Genomic DNA, 12270 nt, shown 5'->3' on the forward strand with positions numbered 1-12270 from the left:
TCTCCTTGCCGCGTGTCCCCGGAGGCTCAGCCCCTGGGAAGGGCTACCCGAAGGGGGATGTTTCCCCTTCGCTGATGTTCCCCCGCCTCCGGGGCTGGACTACAACCCCCGGCGTGCAGCGGGCAGGGCGGAGCCGCCGCCGCGCCGCGCTGCCGCCGAGCTCAGCCGGGGCTGGGGCTGAAGGGAGCGGAGCAGAGGGTGCTCCCCGCCTGGTGAGTGGGGCCGGGATACGGACAGACCGGGGGGACACATGCGGGGAGCCCAGCGACAGGCTAGGGCAGGAGTCTGTGCATCCCCTGCGAACGCGGGCTGACCGTCACCGGCTCCGGGCCTTGCTCCTCCGGGCCGGGGGCGCCGCCGGGGCCCGAGCAGGGCCGCGGGTCTGTCGAGTCACCCTCGGTGAGGCGCCTGCTCTCGGGATTTCTGGTTGTCAGAGTATGGCTGCTTTGCCTGGACGGAAAGGACACCCTTCAGCATCCTCCCCCAGGCCATGGGAGAAGCATCGACCCCTGCAGCATCCTCGGCCGGGTGGGAACTTCAGCCCACGCGGACCCACCGGTCTGTCCCTCCACGGTCCTACCCACGGGGCACAGGGGGGCCCTTCCTCCCTTTCCCCAGAAATCTTTACAGAACATTCATAGTACAAGCACAGAGTTTAAATAGCCCAGAAGCAAGGAGTGAGCTAGGCAGGTAGAGTCTCTGTAGATGTCCTCTAGGAATAAAAGCCAGATTTTCTTGAAAAGAGATTTCCCATGGTCATGTAGATTCCTACAAAATTCTGCCAGGTTGTGAGGGTCAGTCTCCTCCTGCTTGGAGACACTGGGATGAGATTTGGGCTTTCCAACCCCCAAGGGCTGTGATGCTGGAAACACCAAATCTTCAATTCCAAAAGCTTCTGAGACATCATCTCCTACTGGTTGTCAACCTAGGGGTGCCCTGGAAGGGGCCAGTCCTGCTTTTCCTGTTGACACAGTATTTCTGCTGCACAGGAGACATTCCTGTTGAGCCCAGCCTTGCCCTTTACTCAGAAGCACGTGCACAGCTGCTCTTGCAGAGCTTGCAGAAATTAGGGTTGGAAATCAGGAAGTGAGCTGTGACACTGGGTCTCATGCCCACAGAAAGGCGAGTCCTGTTGTGAGGTTGCAGCTCCTCAGCCCCACAGCCAGGGCTCAGTCCCCTATCCAATAGCAGTTGTGTCCTCCTGGATATGAGGGACAAGAGGTAAGTCCTGCTTTATCTCTGCTGGTGTGTGTGTGTGCTGTGATCTCCTGAGCTAAGACCCAGGAACTCAGTTCCCCTGTGCCCCCACCTAATGCCGAGATTATCCCTTGTTAATATAATTTAACTAATATTTAACAATGTCATTCTTCATGCCCTTGTAGGAGTAGGGAAGTGCCTGACTCCTGTGTTGCTGCATTCCAGCCTGTTTGTTTGCTGACCTTCCTGCCTGATGGAGCCAGCGCTGGCTGAAGACCCTCCTCAAGGTGCCCGGCTGAGCCTGGTGCAGGACCACTAGTGGGACGTGGCGTGGGCCACCTGCAGAGGGACAATGGCTCAGGGCACTGGCAGCATCAACAGTGACTACAAGGATTGGGAGTGGAGTGACGATGCTGGTGAACGGGCCAGGCTCCTGCAGAGCCCTAGTGTGGAGACAGTGCTCAAAAATTCAGAGAGCCAAGGAAACAGTTTGGGGGCCACATCAGCTCTGGGAGCGGTCTTCATTGTGGTCAACGCTGCCCTCGGCGCTGGGCTGCTCAACTTCCCTGCTGCCTTCAGCATGGCTGGTGGCGTGGCTGCAGGCATCACCCTACAGATGGTGAGAGAGTGGAGAAGGGACAGTCCCTTGTTCCGTCCTGGGAGGGTGCATGGGAGCAACATGTAGTGCCCCCGAAAGGGCTTGGGGAGGACTAGACTCCTAGGAAGAAGCTCATTTGGGTGAGGTGCACCAGAGGTTCTCAGTGTATTGAGGGGTGGCTGCCTGGGGTGGCTCAGGGAACCTTGCCATATTGTTGGCTCAGTGTTCCCTCCCTGTCTCTCTCCCATCCCAGTGCATGCTGATCTTCATCATCGGAGGCTTGGTCATCCTGGCATACTGCTCGCAGGCCAGCAACGAGCGCACCTACCAGGAGGTTGTGTGGGCCGTCTGTGGGAAGGTGCCTGGTGTGCTGTGCGAGGTGGCCATCGCTGTCTACACCTTTGGCACCTGCATCGCCTTCCTCATCATCATTGGAGACCAGGAGGACAAGAGTAAGAGCGTTCCGTGGAGCAAATAATAACCAGTTTTTGTCCCTTCAGCTGGAAGGGCCAACCTAACCATCTCGGTTGTCCCCACAGTCATTGCTGCTCTGGTGAAGGAGCCTGAGGAAGTTGGGAGCCACTGGTACACAGACCGCAAGTTCACCATCAGCATCACGGCCTTCCTGCTCATCCTGCCCCTCTCCATCCCCAAAGAGATTGGCTTCCAAAAATATGCTAGGTGGGTGGGAAGAGCCCTCTGGGGCTGGGAGTTGGGGTGGGCCAGCCAGCACCCACATAAGCATGGTTGTAGAGGACAGGGACTGGAAATGCTGTGGTTCTAGTGCCACATCTGCCCACTCACCCTCTGCTTTCCCACGCCTCAGTTTCCCCATCTGGGAAGCAGAGGAGTAGCTGAGCACTGTGCAGCCATAGTGTCATACTTCAGGGCTTGTGTCCCTCCCTTCTGCATGCTGGAGGAAGCATGGAATGCTGCTTTCAACTACATTGTCTCCTATCTTTTGAGTTGGCAATCCAGCAGAAAGGATAGCCACTCAGTGTCCCTAGGCTGGGTGATTTGCAGGCCAGCTCTGCTCCACCAGAAATCTTGGTGTGACCTGGCTGCTGGGGCTGGACCAGCAGGAGCACCAAGGAGTGTCACTGCTTCAACACTCGCCTCTTTCTCCAGCCAAACACCCAAGTCTAGCAGGTTTGCCACTCACAGAATGATAGGATAACCCCTAAATGCAACAAAATTGTGTTGGCATCTGCTTGGGGAACAGTGGGTGACATTTCCTGGTATTTTCTCGTGGGAAGGAAAAGCAAAAATGGGTCTGATAGGTAGAAGGGGGGTAGCCTGGGCTGTGCAGGGCAGAAGATGGGGATGGAGAGGGTGGGAGGATACCCTCCATGAAGTGGGGAGGCAGAGCACTCACAGCCTCCTATCATCTTTCAAAGCTCCCTCAGTGTGATTGGTACGTGGTATGTCACAGCAGTCATTATCATCAAGTACATCTGGCCTGACAAGGAGCTGGTGCCTGTGGAGATCCCCACCAGGTGAGAGCAAGAGACATGATTGTGTCGGTGTCATCATAGCACTGCAGAGCCAGGCAGGGCTGTGGGAGCAAGGGCTGCAAAGGCTAGGGGTGAATCTTTCATCAGTCCCATCCCTGGTCCTGTGCACTCTGCATGTTGCTGCCAGAAGCTCCCAAGTGGCTGCACCTCTGCCTGTTTCAGAGGAGCAGATGATGAAGAGGAGGAAAAGGACCTCTTAAAGGTCCCCCATGGCTCCATCAAAGGTTTTGATAGCACTGGTTGTCTTTTACCCCTGACATATCCGGCCCTGGATTCCCTGTGCAGTGCTTATGCTCACATCAAGGGCTGTGTCTATATTTGGATGATTTTGGTTATTTCTTTAGCCAGCACAACCACTGTGGCTTATTCCCTTCCTCACAGTGTATATTTTTGGATCCAGTGCAGGAATTTTATGGCAGAGCAAAGGTTAGACCAGTTTTTTGCACTACCCAACTAGATCCTTATTTTTTACTGATACTTTTACTTTTATGTGCTCAGGTTTGGCTGTTTCTGTCTCAATGAAAGGCCCTGGTCTTCAGGGAGAACCTTATTCCATGCAATGGCATCATCCTGGGTGGGGGGATGGAGTAAGGCAAAGACACTGAGCACTCCAAACTCATCCTCCCCTGGGGCACTGGATGGGGGTCACAGAGGATTCTGGTCTGACTGATGGATGTTTCTCTCCTGCCAGCCCCTCCAGCTGGACAGCTGTCTTCAATGCCATGCCCACCATCTGCTTTGGGTTCCAGGTAAGGCCATGAGCTTGGCACTCCCCTTCCATCCTATGGTTGTTTGGGTGACAGACTAAAACCCTGCCTGTGTAATTAGCTGGTTGATTGGCTAAAACCCTGCCCATGTTCTCCGTGCACAGTTTTACAAGGAGACTGAAGCCTTTTTAACATCTCACCACCTCTGAATGGAGAAGGATCCATTTTACCCCAGCTAGGATGTTCAGGGCATCCTGTACCTCCAGCTTTTCTTCTCCAGTGACAAACCTGGAGGATCACAATATCACAACACATGCTGAATATCACGAGTAGGATGCTCCGTGGTTCTGCCCATCATGTATCCCCACTGTCTCTGTGTCCTGGCAGTGCCACGTGAGCAGCGTGCCCGTCTTCAACAGCATGAAGCAGCCAGAGGTGAAGACCTGGGGGGCAGTGGTGACAGCAGCCATGGTGATTGCTCTCTTCGTCTACACAGGCACTGGTAAGTGAGGGGACACCATGTGAGTGTGGCACAGTCCTTGGAGTGGCTGTGAGCTTCAGGAGGGCAGGGACCCTCTGGTCAGCAAGGGTCAGAGGGAGAAGGGAGGAGAGTCCGTCGGACACCTCTGCAATGTGCTCTGTGCCATATCCATCTAAGTCTGGTCCTTCAAACAGATGTTCAGGATACCTGTCCCTCTCCCCTGCTGACTGCTCCCTTCCTGACAGGCATCTGTGGCTTCCTGACCTTTGGAGCTGGCGTGGAGCAGGATGTCTTGATGTCCTACCCCTCCAATGACATCCCTGTTGCCCTCGCCCGGGCTTTCATCATCCTCTGTGTGCTGACGTCCTACCCCATCCTGCACTTCTGTGGCCGGTGAGTGCTGGGAGAGATGGGGCTGATGTGGGAAGGAGGAGCAGCACGAGGAAACCCCTCTGTCCTGGGTCTGTGCCCACAGGGCTGTCCTGGAGGGTCTCTGGCTCCGCTATACCGGGGTAACAGTGGAGGAGGACGTGGTTCGGGAGCGGAGGAGGCGCCTGCTTCAGACCATCAGCTGGTTCCTCCTGACACTCCTTCTGGCTCTTTTCATCCCTGATATTGGCAAAGTCATCTCTGTCATTGGGGGCTTGGCTGCCTGCTTCATCTTTGTCTTCCCAGGTAGGGCATCCTGGGATGCTTAGGGGCTGACAAAGCTCTCGTGGCCTTGTGTCTCGAAGAGGGAGGGACAGGATGGAAACACAGGAACCAGGAGATTTTTAGAGGAGGACAAAAATGTGGTGTGAAGCCAGTCAGCAGCCCAACTATTTTGGCTGGACATGGAGCTCTGTAACAGGGAGTGCAGCTCCCTCATTTATAGGATGTCTGTTCAATCCCCAGTGGATAGTTCTCATCTGGTTCTAATTTGCCTTCCCTGCCTTTCAGGGCTCTGCCTGATTCAAGCCAAGCTCTCCGAGATCCAAGAAACCAGGGCAATCAGGTAACTGAAATGTGCCTCCCCTCTCCCCCATTCCCCTCAGGATACTGGGGTGAAGGACCCCTCTAAATACTCCCTGTCCTCCTGCATCCACAGCTGGTGGGCCCAGGTCAGCTATGGGGTGTTCATGGTCACCCTTGGAGCCTTCATCTTTGGACAGACTACTGCCAATGCCATCTTCGCAGATCTTACAGCCTGACTCCTCCAGGCTGGACTGCACTGCTGCTGCTGAGGGGATGGAGATTTCCCCTAGGACCAAAGGGAAGTGGGAAGAAAACATGTTGGTGTGTTGGGAAGATCCAAGAGAACCGTTGTGACTTGGGGCTTGGCTGAACAAGCCCTGTGGTGGTTTGTATCTCATTGTCTTAAGGCTGCAGGCAGTCAGGCTTCTCTCAGCCCTGGCTCCCTGGTGAAGCCAGAGCAACACTACAAGGGGACCTGGGACTTGTCATCCAGGGCAACTCTTTCTGCCCCTGGGAGTAGACATCACTCCCTTAGACATCACTAAGGGGTCATGGCTGGGGTTTGCAAAGCCATGCTGCTCTCATGTATGAACCCTTGTTCTGGTGGAGCTCCTCTCCACAGCTAAAAGTCCTTCTCCCAACTTTGCAGAGAGAAGCAGTGTTCTGCATAAAGGGAAATACTAATCATGTTTATCAGACAGGGAGACATCCCATAGTCCTATTCTGTGTCAATGGTTGGTTTGAGTTCTGGTTTCCAGCTGGTCTCCTGCCCCTACTGTCATATCTCCCTCTGCCTGGGCTGCACTTTGTGTTACAAAGGGTTGCCTTCAGCCTGTTCGGGTTTTGTCTTTTGTGGATCAGAATGCCCCTGAGGTAGGGACATGCCAGTGCAATGTTTTCCTTGCCAGGGGTTGCTCACTCAGTAGAGAAGCTGCTATGGGTGCATCAACCTACTGAAGACACTACAATAGAGCAATGCTCTTCTCCAGATTTACAATCCCGTTCTTCCAGGTGTCCAGGAAATGGGACTGGGCCAGGTTTTAAGAGATACTTTTGGGATGGAGCAGTCAGTATTAATTTGTTTTATATTGTTCTCTTTTTAATTTACACTCTCTGTGGCTGGTGTTGCTCTGGACTGTCCCTCTGTTGTCTGTCTGGATGATAGTTTCATTCCTGCTTTTTCTGGGTTGAGCAGTTCCCCCAGCTGCAGATTTGGTTGGGGGTGTTAAACCTCAATAGCATTGTTCTCTTGTTTATCTTTGATTTTCTTTTTATGTTGTTTGGCTTCTAAAACCCTTGGGGAGGGAGGAGTGCAGGTGTAGCTGTTGATGCATCTGTGACGAGGGTTCAGCCCAGATTTGTGCAAAACCTGGCCCTGCACCTCCTGCATCTTCTGGAAGCAGCACAGGCTGTTGTGGTGGGAAGGAGAACCATGGCTTGAGCTCCTACACTTCTCAACGTGGCTCTCTCCCACTGCAGCCAATGGCTGCAGGAGGGGCAACAGCCCATGGGTGCTTCCCTGTGTGGGAATGTTTGGTCTTTCCTTACTAACACTGCGTGTAAATGGGGACCTCCCCATTGCTGCTTGGGACAGGGAGACCCAGATAGAGGAGGAAGAAAAGCCCAAAGCACAGCAGGAATGTTTGAAAGATGCTGTGAAGGCACAGATCCCTCCTTCCTCTCCCAAGGGATCTCCAGCATCTGTGCCCTCATCTTTTGACAAAACCAGGCTCCACCAAACCCCCACTTGTATGGCACTGGCTGTGTCCCAAGCCCTTTGCCAGGATCCTGCCTGTGAGCAGGAGCTGGGACTTGGGGACCCTTTGGCATAAAGAAGATGGCCAGTTGCCCTGGACGTGGGGAGCACAGAGCCACCTCCCGTGGAGCCCAGCAGAGACACTCAGCAGATGCCAGTGCCGAAATGCCTCCCAGTGCCCACCCTGCAGGAAGATGAAATGGTTTGGTACCTGGTGGGTCTTGTGGCTCTGGTTTGCTTGAAGGTGTGCTAGGCATGAGGTGCCTTGGCCGAAGTGGAGGAGGATGCGATGTTTCATGTCACATGGGAAACACCTGGGCTGCCTTGGTGCCCCCATGGCTGAGGGCTGGGCAGGTCTGGAGGTGCTGTGGGTGTTCTTGTTTGCCTTACTGCTCCCCTGTTTACAAACACTGGCCTTTTAACATGTATTTTGTACATGCAGGAAGTGGAGGTAACTAAATAAAAGTGACATTGTGATGCGTGTCAGGCCAGCACCAGGTGGTTTCTGTGGGAGATACTCCCGGCTGGGATACAGGGATGAAGCCATATCCTGAAATGGCATCCCAGCTCTCCTAGCTTTGGGATGGATGGTGTGGAGCTGGGAAGTCCCGCTGCCTTCCTCAGACCCTCATCCCTTGGGGTATCTTCCGCCCAGGGCCGGGGGATGCCAGGGAAGGCTCTGTGGGCCCCGGTCCTGGTGCGGGACCTCAGTGTCGCTCCCCGGGGCCAGCAGGCGGGTGTGGTGTGGCTGAGACGGGCGGGAAGGAACTGAAGGGAGTTTCCTCTTCGGGAACTCAGGCCGGCCATCCGGGAGGGTGCAAATGGAGAGAGGATTTCCTTAGAAAGGAAAACCCGCGCCTGGAGCGCTCTGAGGGAGCCACAGCCACCACAGTGTGGGGGGGGGCAGCGCCCGGGCCGCACCAAGGCAGCGGGAGGGGACGCCAGTTCATGGGCCTGTACCACAGCGCTGAGTGGGGGGGAAACCGTTCCTGGGGTTGTACCACCTCTGGGGTGAGGAAACAACGAGGCGGGGGGGGAACGGGGCGGGCCGCACCACTCGGAGAGGGGTACCCCCCCCCCCCCCCCCGCCATGACTCCGCGCGCCCTTTGGCACCGCCCGCCACTTCCCCTTCCCGCCCCGCCCCCGCGCGACGCCCCTCGCTCATTGGCCGGCCTCGGCAGCGCGGGTTGGCCGTCGGCGCGCACGCGCCGGCCGAGAGCGCTTCGGAGTTCTGATTGGCTGAGAGAGTAGGAAGGATTTCGGCCCCTCGCGGCCAATGGCGCGCGGCTCAGGCTCCGCGCGGAGGGCGGCAGGATGCCCTCCCCGAGGTCGCACGGCGCTGATTGGCCGGCTCTCGCGCGGCCCCGCGCTCTGATTGGGCGAAGGCCTCTCCGCGAGGGGCGCGGCAGCTCCGCGCGCATTCCGCCCCTCCGCTCCCCCCGCGGCCCCCCCCGCGAGAGGACGGGGGAGGGGAAAGGCCGCGGCGCGAGCGCGCGACCCCATCCGCCATTTTGTATCGGAACGGCGGCGGCGCGAGAGAAGCGCGCGAGCGGCCCCGGCCCGGCCCTCACGACACCGCCGAGGTGGGAGCGGCGCCCGCCCGGCCCCGGGGGCTGCTCTGGCTGGCTGTGGGGGCACTGCGAGCTTCGGGGCGGGGGGGGTCGCGGTGGGGACGGGGCCGGAGGCAGAGGGACCGGGCCGGCTTGCGCCGGGCGCAGCGGAGTCGGCTGAGGCGCCCGCCCGGCCGGGCCGCCCTGCGGGGTGTGCGAGAGGCAGCGGCGGGACCCGCGGCCCTCCCCCCCCGCACCCCTCGGTGCTGCGGCCGCCCCTGCGCGACAGAGGGAACTCCGCGGGGTGCGGGGCGGGAGCCGCGGGTGTTCCCAGTTCGGTGGCGGGGGCAGGAGGCGGCGGCGGCGGCGTCGCGAGGTGGCGGGGAAACCGCCAGCTCCGGAGCTGTGCTCATTTCTCCCCCTTGGCTTGTGTAACGCCGGTGGTGACAGGTGGAGCTTTGAGGACTCCGGGCCGGGCCTGCCCCGGCCGGGCTCGGCGGCCTCCGTAGAAGATCGGTGTTGTGACTTGCCCGCAGAAAATGCGGAAAAAGTGAGCTGTAGTAAATAATCCGGCGACATAACCTTCTTGCAGACCACAGAAGAGAAATCCTTCTCAGTGCTGTCCTTCAGTTAAGAAAACACTGCCCAGTAAAATAGACTTGTATAATTCTAAACTAGAAATAGCAACAGTTGGGTGTCTCGACAGATTCTGTATCACTACAAGAGCTTCTTTACAATAGTTTCCGAACTTGGATTAGTACCGTTTACTCCTTATACAGGACTACTCACAGTTTAATTTCAACAAACCACAACCAGTTTGGACTGTATTTACAACAGAAGTGAGATAGTGCTGCAGGTACAACACTAGTCTGTTGGTATATTGTGTACTCAGATTGTTTCTGAATCCCACTTGTTGTAAGGAAGCATGGCAACCGCTCTCAGGAACTTTTTTTAAGCAGGTAACAAAACAGGTGTGACTCTGACAAGTCACTCTTAGTGTACCCAACTGATTCTTGTTTCTAAGGTAACTACTTTGGCATTGGCTAAAATCATGGGCAGGGTGAGTCCAGGTGGGATAACTCTCTTGTAATCAGGAAACAAACTTAGTTGGTAGTAGACTGGTCTGTCCTTTCCACGATTTTTATTTTGATTCTTTCAGCCCTTTTGCTTATAAGTTCACTCTTAACTGTTAATGCTTTTGGCCTGGTGTCTCCAAACCAAACTCAGAGCCAGTTTGTTGCCTACCTACGTCTCTTCTTTGGATAAATACCTTATACTGTTTATCTTATATAGGGTTCCTAGATTTTAGATTTATGCTGAAATGGCCATGCTTGGTGCTCAGCTGAGTAAGTGGAAGAGAAACTATGGGAACATAGCTCAGCAATAGAGGACAGTAATCTTTTGTGTCCCTGTGATGGGACATAACTAAATCGTGTTAGGAATTGTCATCACTGAGAATCATAGTTGATGCCATCACTATTTTAGCCAGATTTCTCTTTTGTTCCAAAAACATCCCCAAAGTATGAACACTGCAGTTTTCTTTGACTTTTAAAATAGCATTTAGCTATTCTAAAACACATTTTGGATGGTAAAAAACTATGAAGCATTTGATAACAAGTCCCTCCGTTTTGTGCCTCCAGCAGAAACTTTATTCTGCAGGACTTGTCTGAAGGAGAACTGGGAAGCGAGAGTTTCTTGTTTGTTTTTTTTTATCAGTCTAGGTAGAGATGTGAAAGTATCTCACATCAGAAAGTATCTACAGCAGCCATGTCACGTTTGATGCATATCTCATGTATTTGATGTAGATTCCAAACTGCAGCTTCATTGACCTGACTGTATAGGCAAAACTTAGGTGCTTAGTTCAACCACACTGAAAACTAAAGTTACTGTGTCTAATCATCTTTTGACTTCCAGTTTACTGGAATTGGGTGCAGCTTTACAGTGTATGGAATGTTCAGGTGTCTTTTCTGATTGGAAACACCTGAATTTGAACTGGTCTAATGAATCAGGAGCTTATTTTACTGCTAATGTGACTTTCACTCTGGGTTTTTTTCCTCAGTAGTTTTCAAAGTGGTAGACATCCTGAAATATAAAGTATAGTATGATTCAAAACCACCTTTCTCCCTTGGATTGCTCCCAGCATTGGCCTTCATAGAAGTGTTCTGCTCTTCCATGTTTTGTATTTGTTCATGGGTTTAAAAAGAGTGTAAGAGACTGTTCCAGAGAGCAGGTTTAGCAGTGGTCCCTTTAGCATGTTTTATGTGATGTTTTGTGACAGGAGTTTAGAACGTAATCAGCAAACACAGTGCTGTTTGTGTCACTTGATCTATTTTATCCTCCACATGCAGCACATTTGCCCTGAAATCATACAACTCTTGAAATCCAGCAGCAGTAGTTACTGACTTCTGCAAAATTCTGAAAAAAAGATCTGAAGTTAGCTTAAAGTAATTGAAATTTTGAAATTACTTCCTTTGTAGGAGTGTTTCTGAATTCGTGGAAGACTTCAGGGTTATCAACTTCAGCATCAAGGCTTAGTTACTCTCTAGTGATTTCTGGTTAGTAGGGAGTGTCTTTGGTCACACCTGATGGGTGATTTCATATTGGCCCACTCTTACTTTATGATCTTTGGATTTTTGCCTGAAATTTTATTGCATATTTTTATATTTTAATCCAGCAGAACTCTGCTCTTGAAAAAAGATCTACTGAAATAGATGACAAATGTCTTTTGCTGATGGGCTGTCGTTTTCCTTAGGAAGAGTTCAGGGTGTGTAATGCTGTAGAATTTGGTAAATATTTTTTATCTCTTTAAAATGGATTGTGTTTCCCAGTATGAAATAGTAATATTGTAAGAGCTCCTGAGTCCTGTGCCAGGTATCTTAAACCATTACTGTATTATAGGATGTGTGACTGAAAATAGCTAATTTTGCCAGGTAATCTGATTTTTTTTATAAACTCCCTTTGGCTGAGGCCTGACTTGTCTGAACCTGGCAAGTTTATCCCATGAACTGAAAGCTTCCTGAATTGTTGAGGCCAGTGTAGGGAGATTAATTCCCACGAAGGATATATGGATCTAAAAATAAAGTCTGCTTCACATAGCATTCATAGCTTCCTTAATCGGTGCTGTAGTAATTGAATTTTAGCCTTGCACTGAATGACCAAAGAGGTACCTGTGCAGTTCTGCTTTGCAGGCAAGGCTCCTTGGTTGCTGTGTACTCTCCTGAGTTAGGTTGCATCATTTGACCTCTGAAGTGCTGTTAATGTTGTGTCCGGGGGAGCTGTCAGGTTTGCTGTGTGCTGGGATACACGCAGTGCAAACCATATGTTTAGAACATAAGTAGGAAGCTGTTTCCTCAGCTATTGTGTTCCTTGAGTCTCTGTTTGCTCAGGTTTTGCTTGAGAGGCTTCCTTGAAAGACAAAAATCCCATTTTGCCTTCAGCTTGAATTGTCCAGTGGCACTGACAGGTTTTGCAGTCAGAAGGTGGCAAAGCTTGATTTTCTTCTCTGCAATCAA

At 53.0% G+C, this 12270-nt stretch overlaps 2 protein-coding genes across 5 annotated transcripts in view; both read left to right on the top strand.

Annotated features, from left to right (window-relative positions):
- The first annotated feature begins 96 nt into the window (after nucleotides 1–96).
- Nucleotides 97–7693, top strand: SLC38A7 (solute carrier family 38 member 7). Of its 2 annotated transcripts, none has more exons than XM_002187580.6 (11): nucleotides 97–212; nucleotides 1383–1816; nucleotides 2049–2247; nucleotides 2335–2476; nucleotides 3193–3291; nucleotides 4001–4058; nucleotides 4404–4518; nucleotides 4743–4890; nucleotides 4973–5172; nucleotides 5437–5491; nucleotides 5585–7693. In XM_002187580.6, the coding sequence occupies exons 2-11, from the start codon at nucleotides 1550–1552 to the stop codon at nucleotides 5685–5687; spliced, it is 1386 nt and encodes a 461-aa protein (XP_002187616.3). In that variant the 5' UTR covers nucleotides 97–212; nucleotides 1383–1549; the 3' UTR covers nucleotides 5688–7693. The 2 variants fall into 2 exon arrangements, with proteins under 2 accessions (XP_002187616.3, XP_012425891.3); XM_012570437.5 differs by having other exon boundaries at nucleotides 101–212; nucleotides 1423–1816.
- An 894-nt stretch (nucleotides 7694–8587) lies between these two features.
- CNOT1 (CCR4-NOT transcription complex subunit 1) overlaps nucleotides 8588–12270 on the top strand; it is a 55476-nt gene continuing 51793 nt past the window's right edge. For 2 of the 3 annotated variants that reach the window (XM_030282197.4, XM_012570327.5), the window contains exon 1: nucleotides 8657–8791. The gene's annotated coding sequence lies outside the window, so the exon portion shown is untranslated. Of the gene's footprint in view, nucleotides 8792–12270 lie in introns of all 3 variants that reach the window. The other variant, XM_030282198.4, reaches the window with a different exon arrangement.

This window comes from Taeniopygia guttata, chromosome 11, assembly GCF_048771995.1.
Source record: "Taeniopygia guttata chromosome 11, bTaeGut7.mat, whole genome shotgun sequence".
Taxonomy (NCBI): domain Eukaryota; kingdom Metazoa; phylum Chordata; class Aves; order Passeriformes; family Estrildidae; genus Taeniopygia; species Taeniopygia guttata.